We start from the raw sequence: 25746 nt of genomic DNA, 5'->3' as shown, positions 1-25746 counted from the left end.
TTGGGAAAATTATGTACAACATATGTACCATATGTCCAAATAAAAATGGTGTCAAATACATCATTCCATTATAATGTTTTATACATTAAGGTATAATATTTTTAATAGAAATTCTAAATTCTATTTTTAATTAAGAAACAAATACTAGGGTTAGAAGATAAATATGAGATAGCTATTTGATTGTTCTAGTAGCTTGACATTATGTTTAATAATTACTAACACATTACTTTAAGTCTTTAATAGTTATTAATACATGCTTTTTTATGTAACAATGTAAAAAGTAAGACATTTAGTACACATTAGGGGATCATGATGAGATAGCATGGGAACATGGAACCCCGATGTCAGAGGATAAAAAGAAGTCTTAAGTATCAATATTGTGGGAAGTTGCTAAATTCTGGAGGGGCCACTAGATTAAAGCGGCATTTGGCTGGTGGCTATAAGGTTGTTGCCAAATGCACTAATGTTCCTTATGAGGTGCAGCAAGCCATAGCAAAGCACTTAAGAGGAGGAAGAGAAAGGCAACAGGGAGAGTTTGATAAGGCAGTGCTAGAGAGGCCTGGTATAGAGGTCATTGGAGATGATACTAGATATAGCCCTCCTCCTGATGATTTTCAATCAAAGGCTGAGTGGAGAATCTACCAGCAGTGTGAAACCCGCTAAAAAAAAAAAAAGAACTTTTAGAACCTGAGTGATTTCAGATTTTGGTTCAATATTTCCCATGCTAACCTCCAACTATGGGCAGCATCACATCTTTTTCCTGTGCTTGGCATGCTGGTTTGATGGCCTGCGAAGCCTCTCTCTGTCTTAGGCCGAATCCCAGGTAAGAATCCCATTTTATATGTATACATGTTGTATTTTTAATTAATTAGTATATTAGGGGCAGAATAGTAATTTTTACCTAGTGGGACCCCGCACCAGAGCTACCTGTGTCGAGTCTGCTGGCTGGACAGGCTGCAGGACCTCCCCCTTAATTAAACTCAATGTAAGTATGATTTAAAATATATTTATATAACGTTTTGTATGACCAAATAGGGTTAGAAGGGTATTTTAGTAAAATTGACTCTGTGGGACCTAGTTCCCCAGTGGGGAATGTAGTTCCGAATAGTTACCCGTATCCGGATCATCCCTGATGTCGCATGACATCATTCTGTAGCTGGAATAAGGTAATAAATACAAAAGAATCAATTTTAGAAATAATTTATGACCAAAAGACGGTTCTGCCCCTTAGTGATTAAGTGTCATATATATATAACTTCTCTTAAATCATTCACTATTCACATCTTAGAGAAGCTGAAAAATCCGTTCCAGCTTGGAGAACGAAGAAAAAAGAAAAGAGAAGAGAAGAAGAGAGAACAAGGGCTGCTCTTGAAGGCTTAGCTTCCACATCCGAAATTGAACCTGAATCTCCATTATTAGTGTTTCCAACATCTGTTCTACTCCTATACTCAGGTAGGCCATGAGAAACTTGCTGATTTCCCCTTTACTTCCTTTCTTCTCCAACCTAAATAAGCCTTTCACCATTAAACTTCAAGTCTAAGCTTAATTGTTTGGATTTTCTTGTGAATTGAACTGTTGTAGATCAGTTCCTGTCAAAACAGACCTGAAATTGAGTGTTAAACTCTAATCTTGACCTTCAATGTTGAAGCTATTACTTGTATAGTAAACCCTAACCTAGCTAATTTAGGTTTAATTGAAGAAATTCCTAAATTAACTAACTAATTATGAAATAGGAACCCAAAATAGATTGACCCACCTTGAATTAATGTTAAAACTCCTAATTTGGGCCATGCATGCAAAGATCCTGGCCAATTGAAGCAAAACCCCCCAATTCGGACACGACCCAGGATCTTGTTGCGAGGCCTAGGGGCGGTCGACCGGCTCACTAGAAGTACCTGCATCCGGCTGCCCCTTTTTGTGTGATTGTTAGACAGATTCCTTAGGGTTTGACCTAGACTATTACCCTTATTGATATATGATGTTTTGATGTTTATTTAGGACTGTCTTACTCCATTTTTGGTGAGGATTACTTGGCCTTATGGGTTTCTAACTGACTAGGTTTATCGACTATCTCAGGTAAGGAGATTCGACCTTAATTTCCTGCGTGTTTATCACATTAATTTCAACTTTATGCTTAATGCCATGCTTATGCATCATTACCACTATACCTGGAGCATGTAGTTTTCTAGTTTTTATTTAATGCAATAGACTGCATGTAAAATAGGTTGCACAAAGACCTACTGCATTGCATTTGCATTGATTATTTATATGATATGAATTTATGATGATGGAATTCGGTAATTTATAACTCAGATCATGCTTGCCTCATCATGTTTAGACTGCACTGGACTAGTTTGATATTCATTACCCAGTACTGCACCCCTTACCAACAGGGGGAAAGGTGTTGGACAACTCGTGGCAGAGACCGATGTGTTAGTTCCGGGATGCCATCTTCTGTCCCTTGTTAGCGGGTCCCTAATTCCGCTGTGGGAATAAACAGGCAGGGTTGGTCATTTGGGAGTCTATCGGGGTCCAATGTGTTAGTTCCGAAACTGGCGGGTCCTCACCGTGGTAGAATGGTTTCGCCCGGGTGACCGAGGGGTTAGTTCCGGGACCGAGGTTAGCATCTACCACTAGTAGTAGTACTTATACCCCATGAGACTTAGTATCTGTGCTAGGAACATGTTAGTTTAGCACATGCATCATGGATTTATTGTGTTTGTATGCTTGTACCCCCCTTACTGGGCTCAGTTGAGAGCTCACCCCTGTGGATATCCTTATTTTTCAGGTGATTTAGTTACTTCTAATGTTGGATTTGCGGCGTTGGAGTTTGAAGTGCATGATACTTCGTGCGCACGTGATGATTGCGCAACCTCCTGATCTTGGCCTGATAGTCCAGGCTACCTCCCCACTCTTTTATGCTTTATATAGTTATAGTATAGTTTCTTGTATACTTTTACTCTGTGGTACCTTTGAGAACTGCATAGTTGTATCACAAGTCTTATCCTTTATATAAATGAAATATCACTTAGACTTCTCTTACTAATGATGTTATCTCTATTAATTAAATTGTTTCCGCTGCCTCTGATTACTATGTCTGTGAGCAATGATTGTAAATAGGGTACTGCATTTGTGATCCTTGGGGATTGGTTGGATGTCAGAGACATCCCGCCACACTTGGCCCTTAATAACCGGGCCGGGGTGTGACAAACAGACTTTGGCAGCTAGTAGACAAAGTTTGCATTTTGAGAATATGAGATCATATGAGCAGGCAAGAGGAGTTGGTGGATCTGGCTTAGTTGCACTAGAGACGGTGCAACAAGATGAGAGGAGGAGAAGCATAAGACAGAATGTGAGGGTGCCCCCACGGCCCCCAACCCGACCATGAGTGCATTCCCCAGATCCCATTCTTCAGTAGAATCCCACCGTATTCAGGCAACAAAATGCCTACCAGCCAACCATCTCGTAAATGTATGGTAGTAAACAAGATGGAAGCACGGGATGCCTTCAGCAAGTTCATGTTCTATAATAGCATTCCACCTAATGTAGTACAGGTAACATACTATCATGCATTCCTTGGCGCTGCAATGAGGGTTGGTGTAGGATTGAAGGAACCCACACCATATGAGTTAATGAATGTCTATTTGCCTAAGGAGGAGTTAGAAGACTACATTAAGACTCTGAAGCCAAGGTGGGAGACGTATGGGGTTACCATTATGGCTGATAATTGGACTGGACCTACTAGACAATCCATTATCAATTTCATGGTGAGTTGTAATGGAAAGACAATATTTTTGAAGTTTTTGGATGCATCTAAGGAAATAAAGGATGCATCATATTTGTATAGGAACAGAAGAAAGTGGTGGAGGATGTAGGACCAAAGAACGTTATCCAAATTGTGATGGATAACGGTTCTAACTTTAAAAAGGCTATGGAGGAGTTGATAAACAAGAAGAGCAAGAGGATCCACCTCTTTTGGAGTACATGTGCAACACATTCCATTGATTTAATGTTGAAGGACATGGGGAAGAAAACTTTGGTGGCAAGTGTGGTCAGGAGGGAAATACCAGTGACCACATTTATATATAACCATGGTTATGCATTAGCCATGTTGAGGGAAAGATGTAATGGTGATTTAGTGAGCATTGGTGTCACTCGATTTGCCACCAATTACATTGCATTGAAGAGCTTTTAGACGAAGGTGGTCGGTTTGAGGTATGTTTGCAAGTGAACAGAGGTTTGGTTAGCAAGGGTCAAGTTCAGAAGACTAAGAATGGTGGCGTGACTTAAATAAAGTTGTTGCTATATCAGAGCCAGTGGTGACATTATTAAGGATGGTAGGTATAGAGAAGAAGCCTACCTTGGGCCACATTTATGCTGCCCTTCAAAAGATGAAGGAAATAGGTCAGAGCTGCGATACCCCAAAGTGCAAGGGCATACACTAACATCATTGATGATCGATGGGAGAAGCACATGGGTCATCCATTGCATAAAGCTAATGAGTTCAACACTTCAACATACTTTACACTTTACATGAGTTTTTACATGTACATATTCAAAACTCAAAAGCATTAAGTCACTAACAAGTTATATTTGTGGTTTCCACTTTACCAACATACTATCTGAATCCAAAGTATCAGTACTCGCATAATCTTGGGCTAAACACAAAATTGCTAGAGGCAGTTAAAAAAACTATTAAGAAATTGGAGCCCAATGCATCAACACAGGCTTAAGCAAATGATGAGGTGAGAGTATGGGACTTGGTAGTAAATACTAAGTAAAGGAATGTAATTAGTTAATTTATTGCACCATGTACTAATTACTAAATAGTAAATACTAATGCAAGACATGTTTGAATTTTGGAATGAAAACAGATCCAATACTACAAATAGGCTAGCGCAAGTTTCAGTCGAAAAGCTGCAGTGGAAGATAGACAAAAGACCGACCCTGGTAGGAGGCAGTACATTTTTGAATTATAATTTTATCCCTTTAAGATATACATATTCTTAATATTCTATATTTGTAATACAACCGACTGGTGGGTACTTTATGGTACAAGTTTACCCAATCTGAGGAAGATAGTAGTAAGAGTGCTCGCACAGACTTGTTCATCCTCCGGATATGAGTAGGGTTGTAAACGGATCGGATTCGGCTCGGATAGTGCTATATCCGCATCCGCATCCGATTAGCTATCGGACGGATTCTGATAGTGCTAAACGGATACGGACACGGATACGGATTGGATATTTTATCCGTTTACATGTAAATATAGCTTTTCGGATAGCTATAGCCTATTCGTATCCGCATCCGTTTAGCTTTCGGACGGATTCGGATAGTGTAAAACGGATACGGAAACGGATTTCGGCTATTCATTTACACCCCTAGATACGAGCGCAACTGGGGCACATTCTCATTGATCCATACAAAGAGGTGTAACAGATTGGGTCACCAACGACTAGAGCAACTGGTGTATGTGCATTACAATATGAAACTAAGGATGAAGCACATACATGAAGGAATGGACACCAATGATAGAAAACCAATCGAGTTAGCAAATATTTTCCAGGACTCTGATGATGATAAGGATCCCCTATTCCAGTGGGTGAGGGATCGTGGTGCACCAGAAATGGATCAGGCTGGGGGTAGGCCCGACTCCACCAATGCGATCACAACCGGTACAAATGTTGGCAAATAGTCGGAAGAGGGGCATGTGCATTCAGAGTTGTCGAGACCTTTTCAGGCTGCAACAGGATGATGATGATGATGACCCTGGTTGTGGTGGTGGCGGTGGCATGCCGAGTAGTGGTTATTATGAGGATCGTCATCAGGGGATGCGCGAGTAGTACCAGTATGAGTTGGGGACTGAGGCGGGGCCTATGCATTACACAGGTGAGATTCAGTTTACGCATGCCACACAGGATCAGGACCATGGTATCCCTGCTACGTACCAGAGATGCCCGCGTCGTAAACAGTCAAAAACTCAGGATCATGACATGAGTATGAAAACTATGCTTGAAAGTTTCGGAAGCACGAGTATAGATACTACTAGTGAGCTTCAGTCGTGGCATGCATCTCAGCCTCAGTATGACTATGATGATGGCCAGGAGAGCACCGGTTCCAAATATAGTGGCTATGGTAAGTTTGGGCAGTTAGCACATGAGTTCGGTAATCAAAACACTAGGTCAGGTTTTGAGGACATATTCCAAGTCCCAACCTAGTCACACCCATACATGCCAATGGTATTTCAACAGCCTCAATATGACAATAGCAGTGGATCTCATGCCTCATGACCCTCATCGCAACCGCCTCTCCTATACCCTCAAATAGGGAACTTGGAATATGTTGATGGCAACAGTTATATGAGTTGTGTAGTAACCTATGGGCAACACTACAATAGCACTATGACATGGGAAGACTTTGTGGAACGATATGGGGGAAAATTCTTGATGCGGCAATATGGCATGGGATGATAGATGTAATATGTTAAACAGACTAATGTATTATACACTTTTACATTTGTAATGTTTATTTAAGTTATTTTATATTAATTGTATGATTTGATTGCATATAATTACTAAATTATATGTAGAATAGGGCCTATCAATACGTCGTCGCCTACCAACCTAGGGTCCAAAGTAAAACTCCTATTTGGACTTTGTTTTTGCAAAATCTGAGTGATCCATTGTGTTTAAATGACCTAAAATAGGCTGAGTACCAAGTTTCAGCCCCAAAATAGGTCCAAAACCCACCAAAACCAGCCATCGAGTTGAAAAAAAAAATTACCCCAACTCAGTTTTTGGCCATGGCAAAACCTGTACCAAAACTGAGTTCTTGAACCTTTCTCAGGACCACCAAATGCAAAAGAAATAGGCCTCAATTAAAATTGCATCTAAAAATATATAAATAAACATATATATATATATATATATATATATATATATATATATATATATATATATATATGTATAAGAAAAAATAAGTGAAAGGCCATATACGCCGAAGACAACCATCACAGAGAGTGTTAAGAGAAGCAATAGATAATCTCATGTTTGCTTGTCAATTACTAATGAAGGGTTAATGTAGATCAAAGCATGGAGAAGACCAAAGGAAAAAGGGCAAAAAAAAAAAAAATTATTGTTCACGTGAACAGTTCCATGCAACACTGTTCACTTGAATAGTGATTTGGAGGCTGATATGGACTGCTGGCTTAGAGGAGTTGATTTTTGGTGTTATTTTTATTATTAGACACTTATTTAGTTTCCTATTCAAGTTAATAATCCTAATTGGGAATCCTAGTTAGAGTCTAGTTTCTATTTTATAGGTTTTATTAATTAGTTTCTTACTTAGATTAGGATTGGGTTGCTTTGTAATTGGGTTATTATAAATAAGTACGTGGCTGAACAGAAAAGAGACAGAGATTGACGAGAAAAGAGTTATTGATGAAGCTGTGAGAGGCAGAAATGGTGAGATACCGTGGGTGAGTAGTCCTGGGTGAGAGGATGATGGGCTGAGTAGCTGATCCTATTCCCTCCTATATCCCTTTCTTCTTCTTTCCTAACCTTTGATGTTTTCTTCATATGTACACAGAAAATAGCAATAACAACAGAGTTTCAGATATTTAATTTTATTCCTTTCATTGTATTGATCCTGCTGCAACCGATCTCCCGCTGGCTTCCCTGGTTCGAGGTCAATTTTGCATTAAGGGTAGATGAGATATCACAGATTTACTTTCCTTTTTCTTTTTGGTATTATTATGACACTACAGGTTTCAATGAAAAGAAGAGACAGATTTTGATTCCAAAAAGTTATTGACAAAGTTGTAGAACCAGAGGCTCCAAGACTGCAAATCCATTAGACAAGCCCTATAGTGAGATGCAACCACAAAAGGGCTCTAAAAGAATGCCATACGTTACTTGCTTTGTTTGAACAGATTTTTTTTGCGTTTGTGCCGGTGGGGGATGGATTTGTATGTGGTGTTCCTAATAATAATAACCCTAATACCATATTCTCGTTTTCGTTTTCTTTTGTTTTTTATGCTAAGGAACCCTATTCAATTAATGAATAAGATAAAAATCTCCACTATAAACCTCAAGGATTTAAAGTATATTCATATCAAAGAACTGCACACCACCTTAAAAATCCTAGTTTAGGGGTAAGTTACACCTTCATATACTTAAGGATGGAAACATATTCAACCTAACCTGCTCTATCATGAGATATTACATCAACTAGGCTAACCCCCAACCAAGTTCAAGTTCATGCCAATTTAGATTTTGATATTTCCTAATCCAACCCACTATTTGTCTAAGAAGATAGCAAACACATCAATTTTTGTATAGTTTTTAGGTTAATTAATAGCAAACCAATTCTAGATCCAGGTTAAAATGCACTAGATGGTTTCCCTAAAACACACCTAAACTAAAACAAAACCACCACCAACATCACCAATATTTTTGTGCCACCAGCAATTTAAGTCTGACCTACACATGGGTAGCTACATTAGAGCATTGAATCAGAGAAAAACTTCCAGATCAATCAGGAGAAAAAAAAAAGATAATATCCAATCAGATAATTGGAGGCGGTGTATAAGAAACAGTTGTGTAACTGGAGCATGAAGGAAGAGAAGTACGAATCTAGAACTCAATTTTAAGGGGGGGGGGGGGGATCCAGATTTCAAAACCATACCATACTCCCACTCTTCTCAAGAAAAATGAAAGCTAAGTTGCATACATGACACATATCTATAAAACATAAGAGCTGGCTTCGGTTGATACTTACATTCTGAGAATTGGCATCACTTCCTTCACTTGAGCCTTCACTTCCACTCTCAGCACTGCAGATGTTGAGAACACAACATGAACAAAAGTCAAAAGACCAAGGATTCTTCATGACTACAACTGCTACATGAATACATCATACCTTTGGGAAAAAACTCCATTAGCAGATGCTCCCGATGTTTTAGACACCTCACTATTCTTTCCTGTAAGCATATTCAAACTGCCTAAACTTTCTTTTGACCTCTTGAAGGGACTTCTTTCCTTACCATCTGATGACTTACCATCCACTTCCGCACCACTAGGAACAGTTCCCTAATAAAGACCTGATGTGTTATGCCCCATGTAGTCCATATAACAAAGACATACTCACATGTGCAGCACTCTAGTTATTACTGTGGTTTAGGTAACTCACAGAAGCTTCAGCATTTCCATTCGGAGAAGGCATAGCATAAGGACTGAATGGATGAGATCCCTGTCCAGTAAAACCATGTGATCGGAAGAGATTGTGACAACAACATCCAAACTCTGACAAGACTGTCATATGAAAAATTAAGAACTGCTAAATAATTGGTATGATTGATTAGAAAATACCGGAGGGAGAGTTGGATGGGCATACATCCCACCATGCGGATACATTGCAACATATGGAGGCGGTGGTGTCCCATATGGAGGCATGAGATGCTTGAGGAGGTAGGCCAAAGAGAAAACATCAGAATAAATCACACCAGAAATGGTGGAGAAGATTGCAGTAAATGGAGAATAATAGTAACAAAATTCATCTGCTCTCCCATCATCAACAAGTGTTCCACCCACCAGAATTTCCAAGCAACCTCAATGTTGTTATACGCTACCGACTTTACAGGTAGCAAGACAACATTCTACTTTCTTCCGAACCAGAAAACATCAATAAAAACATAAAGCATGCTGATATAAGAGACACAAAATACTGATAGATGCTACCCTCAAAATTGGGACAACATGCTACCTTTCTTCGCAAACAGGACAGAAGCCCAACCAGAATAATACTAATAAAAAGCATATAGCAAGCATGCACATACACACACACACACACAAACAAAAAAAAACAAGAAAGAAGCCCACATTACTAAGTGTTAAAAGAAGGGGGGGGGGGGGGGGGAAGCATGTATGGACGTGCAACCAGTTGACTATGCCAACCACATGCGTCATTTTAAAGGCATTTGCCTAGACGACTAAGAGATCCAGCGAGGACAGGAGAAACCTGATGGTTGTCAACTAGGTTTAAAGCAATAGAACAAGCAGCCGACCAGGCAAGCATTCTTGGTTAAGTTATTAAATTACTTGTCTTACATTACAAATTTACAACTACAACGGATTGCTTTATCATAAAAATATTTTGACTATGCCAAACTAAGATGAAATATATGTGATGTGATTTTTACAAAAATAAAAGAGAAAATATGGAAAATAATTGGCTGTAAGATACAAAAATCAGCCACTAAGTTTGTCTGATACTCCAAAAGAGATTGAAGGACATGTTGCGAAGGAATTAAAATGGCTGGACCAAACATGTCTCTACAGTGTCGTTCAACAGAGTCCTGTCATGATCTCTTTCTCATAGGGTTTACTTTCAGCTACGATTCATTCCCAAAATGAATATGGATCGAACTATTAGAATGTGCTTGGTTGGTTTCCAAGAATACTAGGAAAGAAAATCTATTCCCAAAAATTGTGAAAAGCCTAGTTAGTAGCCTTTCAAAGGAAAGAAAAGTCATACAAACATAGCTTTAGGAATTATGATAAAACACTGTCCTCAGTTTCCCTTGTCTTTCTAAGTGCAACTAGACAACTTCGAAATGGAAACCCTTTTCCCCATTTTCTTTTCCTTCCCTTCCCAGCATCTTCCCTCAAATGCAACCAAACACAGCCTCGTTGTCCCTCTAAAGAACCAGGATTCCTCACAGAACAACTGTCAAAGTTCAGTTTGTGGATGATCCCATACAGGAGGATTAAGTAACCAAAGCATGGAAAGAAGAAAGAGCACAAAGCAGGGTTAAACCATTGGATTCTTTTCCATTTTCCTTTCCCCCCCCCCCCCCTTCCTATTTGGGGGATAAGCAGTTAAAACACTAGATTACAATAGAACACTTAATTTATCATCCTAAGAATTGTAGGATGGATAAATGGTTAAGATGTTGATTTTTTAAGGTAATTTTTAATTGGTAACAAATTAGTTGTCTTCATAGGTATTATTTGTAACCAAGTGAAAATGTAAGTGAGATATCATACTTAAAGAAGCAAGTGAAAATGTAAGAGAACAAAGCCATGGAAAGTATATAGGTAATTAGATGCCATTTCCATTTGGAGCAGAAATTAATAATCTTGGCACTTCTTGATTTTCATGAGAGCAACTCAAGGGAAAATGTTCTCTAATTCCTGTGAATTGAACTTTCCCATATAAAGCAGCAAAAGATTGCATGGGGTGTAATACTGGGACATAGTGGCATAAGGTTACACAGGGTGTCCCATCAGAATGAACTTTCATGGTTATGTAATGGGGAATCCAGTTCACTTTAGGATTCACCTATCTTCACCCCCCCCCCTCTTGAGGAAGAAAGAGAACCACATTCAATTACGTTAACTAAGGCAAGGAATTTCAATTCTTCTGTGTGTATTAAATAGGGGAAGGTAATGAAATCGAGGGAGACAAAAAAAGAAAAAGGTTTCCTCAGCAGTATGAATAAGGCCAGACTTATATATAGCTAATTTTCCAATTCACCTTGCCCCTAAATTAAATTCACCATCACTTTTTCAGCATGCAGTTAGCCAGCTATTAGTAATTAGCATGACTGAAAATATCCGGTCATTTATTGACCTTCCCGACTAAACAAACCAGCTTAAACACCTATAAACTGTATATGATTTCTCTACTGCTCATGGTCTTGTAAAGAAAGTCATCTAGTTAGCATTCCTGCATCAATTCCTCTTACAGCAATTCAAATCCAAAATACATAAACCCGACACCCAAAGAATTAGTTACTATAAACTGGCAAGAACTGGTATCAGTCTGAGATGAATAGCATGTGAAAGTGTGACACACTATCCAATTGTATCCACTTTCCTTTTTTAAGCATCCCAATATTTAGGTAACCTAAATCAGAACCACCTATGACTCATGCGCATAAGTCTAATTGAAACTGATCCAATTCAAGGAACAATAAAAAAGAAAACTATACCTGAGCTCCCCACATGTACGGGTGAACTTGAGGACTCGAACCCACTGAAGAATGAAAGAACCCATGTGGAGGAATATGGGGATATGCCTGCTATGAAAAAAAAAATGATTGAGGAAGGGTTGAATACGATATTAAACTTTAAATATCAAACTGAAAGTAACATTTTGCCATAAGCACCTGAAATCCTGACCAATCGTAAACTGCTGCAGTACTCGTTGTAGGAGGCTGCTCCTTAATAAACAAAGATCACAGACATTAAGAACAAAATAGTCACAAGATGGGATCTTCAAACGCCACTTAAAAAGTAAAAGAGTTGCAGTAATCACAGAGCTAGACCTGAGTTGTAGGCGTAGAAGTCGGAGTCGAAGTCTTCGATGCCTTCGCTGGTGTATCCATCTCACTGCTACCCATCATTCAAGAGTCAAAATGAATTCCTATCCAAAGTCTCTCAAGCCATCCTGCAATAGAAACACCTATTATAGAGCAAAGCTTCTGATTTCTGAATCAATTCTTATACATGCACACGTGAGTCCTCTGATATCTATTAAAAGAAACTCTCTACAAGTGATCCAGAATAAAATAGGCGTGGAAACATTCAGATCTCAGACAATCTTGGAGTCATCTAATGTATAAAAAAAAATCAAGATAATATGAACCCATAAAAAAGAAAAATCGAAATTGCAACTTCAAACCCAACAAGAGTTTTCTGCTGCAACAAAATCAATGAACTCTGTTCAATCGAAATCAAATCAAGAGGAGAGACAGAAACTTACCTCGAAAACAATGGAATTCGTCCTCAGAAGCAAAAGAACAAGCACGAATCAATGAAACAGAGTCGAATCACCCCAAAAATCAAAGATGAAATCGTGATTAACCAAATCGTTCTTTCCTGCAAATCGAAGAACAACGAAGAAGAAAACGGTGAAAGAGAAGAAATGGACTCAAAAGAGCCGATTAGTTAGAGTTTTCTTCTTCTTATAGAACAGATTCGTTCGTCGTTGAGAGTATTTCTGTTTCACTTCCCACAGAGGAGAGAACCCTTTTGTCTCTCCTCTTCGCTGCTCTCTAAACGTAGTGAATTTTCACCCAAAAAAAAACGTAGTGAATAGTGATTCGTAGAATCGTAGTCGTATATCGCATTCTGTATATGAATACCGGTAAATTTTGGTAAAATACAAATACCGGTATTAAACTGTATAAAATAGTGACATGGACAATGACGTGGTTAAAAGTAATAATTACTCCTAATCTTAATGAACCGTTCGATTAGAATTGGATGAGTATTAGGCCCATTTGTTTGATGGATAAAATGGGGGTGGGAATCTTGTGAGGGTCAGTCGGAGATGGGTTGGGTTGACAAGGAAAATAAATGAAATATTGGAATATGTATTTTGTAGTGGAGTGAGATTTAGTGAGAGAGAGAGGCGACGTACATGATATGGGATTCCATGGGAAAGAGGGGTGACACCTCACCAAACAAGAATAAATACATTTAATGAACTTATCTCGAAGTTTTTCATATCATCTAACCAAACAGTCACATTTATGGTAACTTATGGGAAACAAGTACAAGTTTCCCATTATTTTTCACCGTTTTCACTCTTTACCGTTAAACAAATATGACTTTAATGTATTACCATTAAAAAAAAAAAATCGTTGAACTAGGATATTTGATCCAATGGTTTAAAATAAAAATAATGATGTGCGGCAACCTCCTTTTAGGTGGATCTGAATCATCTGATTACAAGCCACAACTATTTTAAGCAAATCCTACATAATCATAGTGGGGCCCCAATCACAATTTCTTCAAATGACCAAAACACCTCTATTAGAGCAATTTTTTTCTCCTTAGGTTGTCATCTTTACATTGACCAACATAACTCTTTTGGGTCCTTAGCGACCAGACAGCCACCTTATCTACCTAATTTGGTTTTGGGATCCAACAATTGTTACATCACGTGAATTATTTATTCTATTAGGAGGGGAGAAAGGTAGGGGTGTCAAACCGTTGATTTGGATCCGTTTCGATCGGGTTGAATCGATTTTGGTTTGGGAATGAGTGAGATCAAAACCAACCATTAAGCAACTTCAGTTTCAGCATGATACAGTTTTGGTTTTTTTTTTTGTTTTTTTAACTTTTTCAATATCAGGTTTAGATCGGTTTTGTTTTCGGATTTGAACTAGAATGAAATCTTACATTCATAACCTATGGTGAGGAAAAATTCGATAAAAACAATGTAAAATCTTCTCCAAGCCAAACAAGTAAACAACAAGGAATAGGGAAGTTGATTTGATGTGTTCATATTTGTTATGCAAAGAAAATTGCCAGAATCCTTTGATAACACTTTAATTTATGAATTAGAGATCCAGAGATCTCAATCGGTTTCAATAGTGCTGGATTGGACCAGCATACAATAAAGAAGGTGAGAAACAAGGAAAATGAGATCTAGTTCTAACGCAATCGAGAGAGTTTTTGAGCGGGAGAGAATGTGTCCCCTTCTTCTGCTCCAACACCTCCTATTTATAGCTTTTCCACGGGTCCTAGTCACCTCGTCGATTTTTCAGGAATACCCCTTCTGAATCTTGATTTCCTGCCCTTGGGCTTACGTAGGTCGGGCTATAGTAGATCGATACCCTTCCTGAATCTTGATTTCATGCCCCTCGACTCACGTGGACCGGGCCACCCTAGGGTCATCTCCCTCAACCTCCTGAGCCACTATCCGCTTTCGGAACCCTGCTGGCCACGTGTCTTCAGGAGATTGGACAATGAGAAATTGTTCATATCATTTGTCCCCCACACCTTATGCTTCTGAGACCTAACATAGGGAGTATTTAAACTTTTCCTTGGAGTCCAGCTTAGCTGATCATACCATCGTTGTTGTGGTTGAAGATATGAATTCAATGATCGGCTAGACATGCGCGCTCAGCTGTTGCAAGGATATGTTTTTCCTCTAAGCATGTTCGGAGTTTATTTATCTCTTTTGAGATCATGTTTGGGTCCTATGAATGCATCATTATTCCTTCGCCGCCATTTGTTATTTTATTCTCTATCTTTTTCAAAAAGATCTTTTGCTTACTTTTTCCACATGGGGATCCGTGCTTTCCTTCGGAGAGCGTTCAAAAAGTTTAAACTTGAACTCTTCTTCTCTAGGGTAGTTACTTGTCGTTTAAGCTTTCCTTGAGCGATTCGATGCATCTTCTCATCATTTCTTTTTCTTGGTTTTCATTATTTGATCTCTGCCGCACATTCAAACTTGCAAAATTGATCTGGGGCGGTCCTTTCCTTCATATTCCAATATTTAGTTACTGTCTCCTTCATCTTTCCATTTTTCCTTCATTGTCTTCTGGTTTCCGTTACTTTTTCAAGTTCTTCAAGCACCTAAGCTCTTCCCGCTCATTCACCATCCTCTGCAGACTCTTTCTTTTACTTAGCGCCAACTCCTTCTTCGATTTCCATACTTACTCGAGTAAGTCTTTCTCTCTTCTTTTCTTGTCTATTGATTACTTTACTTTTCTTCAAGAGTATGTCTACTTCGGAGAGTTCTTCTAAGTCCAAAACAGAGGATGAAGTTGCTGCTTTGTTTAAAGAAGGGAAATGTTTATACTATCCCCCGACTAACCCTTCAATAGATGAGGACCTCCCAGAGTATCGCCCGACGGGGCCTGTTCATCAGTCTCGAGTGCGCTCTGGTGCTGATGCCAACTCATCCAACCCTAGTTCCTCAAAATTGAAAATGCCAATGAAACCTTCTCCTCCTCCCAAACCTGCTTACAAGAGGAAACCGTCCAAGTCTTCCAAGAAGAAAGTTGATGATGGTGGCAATTTGCCTTCAAACCCCACAAGTAGGAAACCTCTTGAGGATATCTCCTCAGTGATAGGGATTTCTAAAGTAGTTGATTACTGGAGGGTCTTCTCCATTCCTGATTTCATCGGTCTCAGGGCTGTTGACCCCAATGATAGGCTCAATTCTCAATTTCCTGGAGAAATTGCAGTAATTGTTGACACTTTCGCATCGGGCTTTCGCCTTCCTTTCCCCTATTTTGTCTCACAGCTGTTGTCCCACTATGAATTGGTCCCCTGTCAAATAGTCCCCAATTGCTGGAGGATGATTACAAGATTTATACTTAGGTGTATGAGGCTATGCAGACCTGAGTTAGTCAATCTGTTCCTCCATTGTTATATGCTTAGTGCTCACAAACATCATCGCAGTATTTATACTCTCTGCTAGAGGACTTCCCAGAGTTCGATCACTGAAACTCCAACCTCCTCAATCCATGCCTGGAAACAGAGATTTTTCTAGGCTTCCTATACTGATCCCAATTTCCTCAGCCAATGGGGTTATCCCAAGGCTAGCAAAGTAAATAGGATTGATCCCCTTGATGCTGAGGATGAAAAGACCCTTGACATGATCATGAGGAGTAAGGAGACCCACCTTGTCACAAATAAGGCAATTGAAACCTTTAACATGTTGGAGCGGGGTAGGGCTTGTTTATTCTCACTTGATATTCCCTACACATTGGACCATACTGATACTTTGTACTGATTTTATCTTGTCCCTCTCGTGTCTTTTGTAGTGGATCTGTCAAATGCTTTGGCATTCGTCCAAACTGGAAATGTGAAGCTTTATGGCCAGGATTTGGGGTCTTCCTCCACTTTTCACTCTAGGAAGAGGAGATTGGAGGAAGGTTCCTTGGCGCAGGGCCCTAGGGATGACCTGAACAAGAAGAAGGGGAAGGCCCCACGCAATTTTGAGGATAAGGCTGATGATGCTAGGTCCACCTCTCTGGACATTGTAGGGGAAGATGCACACGATGGGGCCCTTCTGGAGACCCAGGAAAACCCTCCACCCTCTCCCAATTTGAGGGAAAGAGAGAAGAAACAGAATGAAGAGAGAGAGAGACAGGAAGGAGAAGGTGGGGGGACGAATCTCCCACCTGTGGACGAGCAGAGAGGCCCGTCCCAAGTGTTTGTCCCTGAGCAGAGTGTTCAGGTTGACCAAGAGGTGTTGGATGACGAGGTCAATGCCGAGCATATGATCCTGGGGTGTATCCCTCCAGTTGATCATCATCACATCAAGGGGATGGGGAACGAGTCCCTGGAGAGGAAAGTGTGTGCTCGGACATATGAGGTATCACCATTCCCTGTAATCATCTTTCCATGCATTCAGCCTTTACCTTCCTCAGTGTACTAATTGCTATTTATTCTCAGGCTGTGGCTTATGTGGTCGGTTTGGTGGAGAGGAGTAGGGAGCTATCCCAGCTCTATGCTAAAACTGACGAGGAGAATAAGCAGCTCGTCCACAAGCACGGTGATCAGCTTCTCACGATCACGACTCTTGAAAAGGAGAGAGATCAGCTGTCCTTGGAGAAGGCTCAGCTGTCCTCAGAGAAAAAGGTCAACAAGGATAAAGTTAAGAGTAGTTATCGGGATCTGGAGAAGACCAAGTCTAAGCTGGAGGCTGCCCTGAAGAAGAATGCTAATCTGGAGGCTGACCTTCTGAAGGAGAGGGAGGAGAGCAAGAAGAAACTGGAGGCTGCTCAATAAGCGGCTTTGGAAGCTAAGGAGAATGCTGTGGATGATTTTCTAGCATCCGAGGATCATAGGGAGCTTTATCTTCGGATTGCAGGCACCAGCATGCTCCAAACTGCATATAACATTTGGATAGTGATGGCGAACCGCGATCCCACTCTTGACTTTTTTGGTGTTCCAGAGGTTGAGCGGATGAAGGCCATGATGGTAGATGGGAGTTTCACCCCTGTTCCTTATTTGGTTTTGAGGCTTGATATTCATAAGCCTGATGCCCAGAAGACCAAGCCTAGAAAGGTCAATCCTCCCAAATCAAAGGCTACAGCTGATCCTTCCAAGGTCGTAGATGATCAAACGAAGGTTCAGGCACCTAAATCTTCTTAGGTCAGGTTCCCCCCTTCTCCACTTAAAGGTCTCACTTTGAAACCTGACGTGTCTGGTTTAGTTGGCCCTCTGACCAAACAATCCGACCATCCTCCGGCTCAAGTTACTGGTTCTTCATCCGAGCATGTCGCTAATCCTCCTTTTGCCCAAAAGAAAGTTTTCGAGAAAGATCCCCCCACCTCAGCTTGAATTATTACTGTATCTTTGTACTCGTTTAACTAGATGAATGAATGAAGAAGAACTTACCTTTTCCTATCTTGATTGCGCTTCTTAAATATTAATCATTTCCTATGGCCTCCTTTCGACTATTTATTTATAGGAGCAGCCTGACTTGGTAGGGAAAGCATCAGATCCCCGCAGTCGAGAACTTGAGCTCCAGAGTCATCTCAACGTGTATGATAAATCTTACTCTGCCCTATCCAGGTGATGTAAACACCTCGAGGAGAAGATTGAGTACTATAAGTCCTTGATTGGTTGGGAAAAATATTTATCTAAGAAGTTGGGGTATATAGAAGGCAATATTGCCAAACACATCTGACGTGAGACGTATGTCGCTGCCCATCAGACCATCGCGCATATCCTGAAGTCACCCGTTTTCATACACTTCTGTAAAGATAAGGTGGTGGAGGGTGCTCGGCAGTTATATGACAAGATAAGAGCCATTGCCCCCCACTTTCCATGGGGAAAGATAAAATTAGGCTTCATTCCCAACAGCCCATGGACTCCCCCAGTTTTAGAAGCAGCTTCGCTCTTGGCTCCATATTTTGATAGTCCGCCTGGTCAGCTTCTCCCAATTCCACCATGCCCCGCGGTTATGGATCAATAGATATTAATTTGATTGTCATCTTTGTACCTTCTGATGTATAGATTTTGCTCCAAGTGTAATGAAGATTTTTCTTTGTGATATTGCCCTCATCCTCTGCTATTTACACTTTATTGACTTCTTGTCTTGTATCTACGCTTAGCCTGTGTTCGACGCGCCTTTGGCTGCTGTTCCTCATGATTGGAGACACTTTTTCTCTTCTTTATGTACGGTCTGGTTGAGATGATCTTTGGTTTTCCTAGTCCATAATTAATTCCTCCAACCAACGGATGCTTCGTTTAAAGCATTGTCGTTGGGATTCAAATTTTGAACCAAATCGTCGCCTCTTCTAAAAAAATCTACTGTCAGTTACTACTCCAACAATAACTGGTAGACACATGGCAATACTTGATTTACTCAATCTTTTGATAGTTCCCCATTAATCTTGTGAGCAACGAGACGTCGCCAGCTGGCTCTCCATGATTTTTTACAGCTTGACTCTTTGAGACTTCGTCCTTTGAGAGTCCTGAAGCTTGGGAATTCTAACCCCACTTTTAAACCCTAATCATATCCTTCCCTATAAATAGGCTTTCCTTCTTCTTTTGCCTTTACTCTTTTCACACCCATTTCAGATATGGATTTCCATATTTTTTATCCTTCGGATTTCAATCTCTTCTTCCTCCTTCTTCTGTAGTGTTATCTTTGCCGTGGCTTCTATCTTTCTATTTTGGAGATGATATCAGATGACTTGGATGCCTTTTTAGACTCTTCCATTTCAGCCTTATTTTTTGGTTGACAATAAGGATGCAGCCTTATTTCTCAGTTGACACATAGTGTCAAACAGTTTTGTGGGTTGCAAACCCTCAGTTTACTCCGCATGATCAAGCCCTGATTCTGCCTCCCTCATGTGGGAGCAAACTGGCAGAGTACCTCGTGGGGGTTATTCCCCTTTGCTTCGATCGCCCCAGGATTCGAGGATGTGAGGGGCTTTGGAGCGGTTCTCTGGTAGGTAGCAACCCTGCCCCCGGCTTCATTGCCTCTTCTTCTTCTACTCCTGGGGTGGTTTGAACCCTTTGCCACACTCATTTCATCTTCAAAGGAGCGGAGTGGTGCTGGCGAGGGGGCTCGCAGTTGGTGAGGAACCCCTCCGAGGTATAAGGGAACTGAAGGTTGCTACAGTTGGGGTAGCCTCTGATGTCCGTGTTGAGTTTGATCAGCTCGACATCTCCCCGGTGGTTACTCTCATGTAACACCCCCGATTCCCTCCTCTAGTGATGCTCGAGTCGCCGAGCATAGCCAATCTAGTTGGTACTCTTCGAGCTTGTGGGCTAGGATGAGGTCGCCTCCACTTTTTTATTGCAAAGGTGGGGAGGTTGCAGGATGCTCGAAGAAAACTAAGTGGCTCTGCATCACTACTTGAGGAACGATCATCATTCTATATTCCATCTGTTGTAAATACTATATCTGCCTTTACAAAGCACTCCATGCGTACTCTATTTCCATGTTGTAAAATCTGATCATAACATGAATAAAATTTGCCTTCATACTTAATCATGTGTCTATCTTTCTTTTTTACGCAAGATTCCTTTGCTGTATATTGACTAAGTCACAACGTCTTTGTGCTCCGAGCATTAACACTGCTGCAATAATCACTTTTATTACTTTTCCTGTCAATGAATTTAGTTGGACTATTAAGGGTCATCCCCTTTGGTAAAGACAATGATGATCATTAACTTTGATGCTCAGATCCCTTTCTTCAAATGACTCTTAACCTGACTCAGTATGTGAGTCTGCTGAAGTTGAGGTGAGAATTTATCTAAGTTTAATGCTCGGTTGCTTTCCTTCATGCTATCCATGATGGGATTCTACATGTGAGCTTCATATAGACAAGGCTAGAGTGCCTTTAACCCTGTAAGTACCATGATCGGAAGATATATGTTCTTCACGTCAATTTTTTTGTTTAGTTTTGAGATCCTTGATTCTTTCCTTGTATTTGAACCTCATTCTTCATTTGCCTCAAGGTCGGATGACTGCCAGCCTTTGTTGTGGAGTGAACTATGGTGTAACCAAGGTTTAATATTTTGCGATATATCGGTATCTCGGGCCTACCGAGATATCCGAAATATCGCAAAATATGCCCAAAATATTGCATTTTTTTTGTAATATTTCGGGGGTCCATCTCGGGGGGTATTTGGCCATATCTAGGCCTGAAACTTCATGGGCACCCTTATTTAAGCTAAATAAACACATTTAAACCATAAAATTGCAAAAATATGAATAAAAATTGGTGTTTTGGGTTTGTACCCTTGATTGACATACGGTCGCCGACCCTAATGTATAAACCTTGGTTAAATACACATTGGTTAGGTAGTTAAAGTCTTAAAGACATAAATGAAATGTAAACAAACTAATTAAAACTCATAAGACATAATTCATAATCATATTCTCATAAACTCCATAAGACATTAATAGTCAATAACTCAAAAGTCAAAACTCAATAGCTTAAATGCTTAAAGCCTTAAAGGCAATACAGAAAGTGTCAAAGTCACAAGTTCACAAGTTCACAAATTACAACTTATAAGTTACAAGTGCTAATAATAGTTGTTGTGCCTCCCTGGATCAATCCCACTCATACCCCGCTGGAGTCGACATCCATTGTTCTCTGTTTGAAGGACATATGTGGACCACGGTATAGAATCGGAGAAGAAACGAGTGTAGTCATCCACAAGTGTCATGTAAATGAAGTCATCAACATACTGTAGGTATCCAATCCTAGGATATAAACTAGGATTACCAATCGATCCAGTCCGTGAAGAAGATGATCCACTGTGATATGATGTCGGCGTCGGCGCAAGAGGTGTTGGCATTGGCTGCATGTATGGCTGGTGAGGTTGGTAGCTAGTCCCGCTAGGGTATGCAAAGATGTCATCTACAAAAGATGATCCAGTATGTCCTTGGGACTGGGACAGTTAGTCATAGTCCCCTACCCTAGTAAACTGCCCATATGATGATGATCTATATCCACCGTAAGGTTGTGATGCACCATAATCCGATGCCAATGGAGTGGTATGTGGTCCAAAAGATGGGGCACGCCAATGTCCAGTCGGTCCTCCCTCCCTATCACCCATACTAAAACCACCAATAAAGCTAGATAGGTCATCAATGTCCATGTGATCAGGTTGCAACTGTGTTTGTCGACCCCTACGCTTTTTGCTGTATGGTTGTAGGGGGCGTCCTGAGGGTAGGGGTGCGGGGGCACATGCTCCGTGGTCTGTATCTTGTGTGGCATGATCAAACTGTGTCTCTCCAGTGAATCAGAGTGGCTCTACAGGCATCGTATCCTGGCCTACCACATAACGCTCTCGCATGCCATCAAATTCTTCACCAGCATCACCACCAACATCACCATCACCACCATCATCATCATTTGAGGATTTAGACCAGTCTTCATCATCAGCAACATTGCCACCAGTGGGCTGGAATGGTATGGGTGAGGCTTCCCGTGCATGTATCTGACCCTCGTCAGCTATATACTCATCCACATCAGCACCAATCTCAGAAGCTATCATGGGATCGGACCTACCTCCCTCCTCATCCAATACTGGCTCACCTCTATCCCTCACCCAATCCACAATAGGGTCCTCATCGTCTGAGTCAACTTGAAAGATGTCAGCGAGATCAATAATGCCCCTCTGTCCCTCATGTCCCATGTGTATGTGTTGCAGTTTCAGCCTCAAGTTGTAGTGCACATACACCATGTCAGATAAACGCTGAGACCCCAATCTGTTGCGCCTCTTGGAGTGGATGAGTGCAAAGGTACTCCAGTTCCTCTCACAATCAGATGCAGAACATGTTTGGGCAAGGACTTTAATTACTATTCTTCTTAAGTTCTCAGCCGATTCCCCATATAACACCCACCATTCAGTTGCATTACAAGTTTACAACAAAAAAGACATGTGTCAAATGTTGTTTCAACTTTCAATTTCAATACATATGTAATTTAAAACTTAAAAGAATTACCAGCATCACCACGTGCTCTGCCTTGTATCGCAGCCTCAGTTCTAAAACTTCCCAATGCATCCCTAAATACCATGATCTACACCCATGTGGAAAATTAGTAAGTACTTCTTCACTACTTGTTTGAAAGCATCAATAAGTTGAGTTTCCAAATGAATTGTAAGACTCACCTCAATGTTGCAAATTGCTTGTAGTGCACCATCTGGCTCCAACTTCTTCATTACTTGTTTCACAGCATCAATAAGTTGAGTTTCGAACCCAAGCCTATTGTTATATTGATACTTAGGGTTCAAGTATAGCATCCACTTAGCTATTGAGTCTTTAACCAATCCCTTCATCCCCTTCCATGCTCCTTTGATTCTGGGTTGACTGCTTCCTTTATTCTTATGCAATTTAGGATCAGATGCTGATGGTGGTACTGGTACTAGTAAAGGTGTTGGGGCTGCCCTCACACTTTGTGATCTTCTAAAAGGATTAAAAGATCTAAAACCTCCAGAACTGCTAGCTCCTCCACTACCCCCTACTCTCTATCTCTGCTGATCATCTTGAAAATTTACTCTACTCCTTGAAACAGTCCGCCTAAAATCCCTAGCCTCCTCTGCTGTTTGTATGTCATCAGGTACTGTAATGTCCTCATCATCATCAGAGGAGGAGGAGGAGGAGGAGGAGTCATCATGGCATCGTCTTCCTCCTCCCATCGAACTCCTCACTGTATCCTCAAGTTGTTCTCTTATCCTTTGCTTGTCAGCCTTCCTCTTCTTCTTTCCCCTCAAACTATAACCAATATCCCTAGCTCCTACAGTAGGGACCATATGACAACCTACAACATCTTTAGATCCTCCAGTCAGATGTTGTTTAAGTCTACTGGACCCACCTCCCATAAATTGCATGTGACAATAGTTACATATAGATTTTCTCTTATCCCCATCAATGGGAGTGTCATATAACCATGCAATGTCACCCCTATGCTGGCTGGCTGGTCTCTCTTGTTCCCTCTGTTCTCTTCGTTGAGTTCGTTCTCTCTGCCCCCTTTGTTGACTACTTTCCCCCACCTTTAGCTTGCCCTTCGCACGTTGTCTATCATGATCCGCCATAATGATACTTGTTTACTGCAATGTAAGTAACACAAATAATTAAAAAACGTAATGTAGATGCACTTCAATTGACACTTTTAGATTACTAATACACTTGTATAGTTATTTAATATTTTTCCCCTAACACTTATATTTTTCACATAATTAAAAACAATTTTTTATATATAATGTTAATATAAGTATTGACCTAACACAACAAAATCGAAAATTAGTAAACATAATATACATGTAATGCATTTCAAAACATATAGAATTAACTTTCATATTTTTTCATTATTTTTTAAACTTAAAACTCATATTTTTCCCTATTTATTTCTATTTTTTTTAATTTTTATATATTTTTCTTAATTTCTAAAAATTAAAATAATTATTTAAGAGCAAAAAAATAAATCCGACACCGTGAAGCCGTAGATCGGCCATTGGTGTCTAACATATATTTAATTCTTTACCATCTAAGTCATAGTACCCCTAATTATTTCCTATTTTAGTTGTAGGAAAATGAATTTTTAAAACCAGGAAAAAAAAAATACATATGGGAAAAAAATTTCGAAACCGTGAGGCTGTAGATCGGCCTCCGATGTCTAAGATATATTAATATCATCAACATCCAACAACATTTGTACAAAGTATTTAAAAAAAAAAATAGTTTAGAGAAATAGAATTTACCTTAAATAGTGAAAATAAGCTTGGATGATGAGGTTAGATGACCCTCCAGCGTCTTCCCGGCGACAAGGAGCTTCAACAATGCGTGGATGATGCTTGGAAGGGAGGAAGAAGAGCAAAAAATGAGGAAGAAGAGAGAAAAATAGAGTTTCAGTAGCTCTCGGTCGAAATATTGACCAAGAGCTACGAAATATGGTATAAAATGGCCCCTCGCGTGACACTGTTTGTCACTTTTTCAATATCTCGCGATATATCGTGAGTCCACGATATTTGGTCGATATCTCACGATATATCGTCGAAATATTGTATTTTTTCAATTCAGATTGATATCATATCTCGAACAGCTCGAGATATACGAAATTTGGTGATATATTGCCGAAATTTCGTGAGATTTTGAACTATGGATGTAACTCACCATTGCAGTCTGAAGACCATAAAACCTTTGCTGTCGAGGCGCCTCTATGGTCTGAAGAGCATGGTTTTCATTGGTGAAACGTCCATATGGTCGGACGACCATGAATCCACATTGGGGAAATGTCCCTATATTCTAAAGACTATGGATCCTTTATTGGAAAAACGCCCCTATGGTCTGACGACCATGATCCTTTGTTGGGGAAACACCCCTATGGTCTGACAACCATGGATCTTCATTGGGGAAACGCCCCTATGGTTGGACGACCATGATCCTTTATTGGAGAAATGCCCCTATGGTTTGACGACCATGAATCTTCATTGGGGAAACGTCCATGATCCTTTATTGGGGAAACGCCCCTATGGTCTGACGACCATGGATCTTCATTGGGGAAATGCCCCTATGGTCAGACGACCATGATCCTTTGTTGGGGAAACACCCCTATGGTCTGACGACTATAGATCTTCATTAGGGAAATGCCCCTATGGTCGGACGACCATGATCCTTTGTTGGGGAAACGCCCCTATGGTCTGACGACCATGATCCTTCACTGGGGAAACACCCCTATGGTCCGATTACCATAGATCTTTGTTAGGGAAACGCCCCTATGGTCGGACGACCATGATCCTTCGTTGGGGAAATGCTCCTATGGTCTGATGACCATGGATCTTCATTGGGGAAAAGCCCCTATGGTCTGATAACCATGGATCTTTATTGGGGAAACGCCCCTATGGTCGGACGACCATGATCCTCTGTTGGGGAAACGCCCCTATGGTCTGATGACCATGGATCTTCATTAAGGAAACGCCCATATGGTCGGACGACCATGATCCTTTGTTGGGGAAACGCCCCTAT

At 40.4% G+C, this 25746-nt stretch overlaps 1 protein-coding gene across 1 annotated transcript in view; it reads right to left on the bottom strand.

The window, feature by feature from the left end:
• Positions 1 to 12571, bottom strand: part of LOC122666193 (bZIP transcription factor 1-B-like) — a 49707-nt gene extending 37136 nt beyond the window's left edge. The window contains exons 1-7 of the mRNA XM_043862340.1: positions 12329 to 12571; positions 12170 to 12223; positions 11993 to 12079; positions 9369 to 9458; positions 9190 to 9249; positions 8920 to 9089; positions 8779 to 8833 (exon numbers count right to left, since the gene is read on the bottom strand). Coding sequence (XP_043718275.1) covers positions 8779 to 8833; positions 8920 to 9089; positions 9190 to 9249; positions 9369 to 9458; positions 11993 to 12079; positions 12170 to 12223; positions 12329 to 12406 — 594 coding nt within the window. The 5' untranslated portion in view covers positions 12407 to 12571. The remainder of the gene's footprint in view (positions 1 to 8778; positions 8834 to 8919; positions 9090 to 9189; positions 9250 to 9368; positions 9459 to 11992; positions 12080 to 12169; positions 12224 to 12328) is intronic.
• Positions 12572 to 25746: the final 13175 nt, after the last annotated feature.

This window comes from Telopea speciosissima, chromosome 6, assembly GCF_018873765.1.
Source record: "Telopea speciosissima isolate NSW1024214 ecotype Mountain lineage chromosome 6, Tspe_v1, whole genome shotgun sequence".
NCBI lineage: Eukaryota > Viridiplantae > Streptophyta > Magnoliopsida > Proteales > Proteaceae > Telopea > Telopea speciosissima.
Note: the sequence above shows the minus strand (reverse complement) of the source record. Positions and strands in the feature narration are given on the sequence as shown.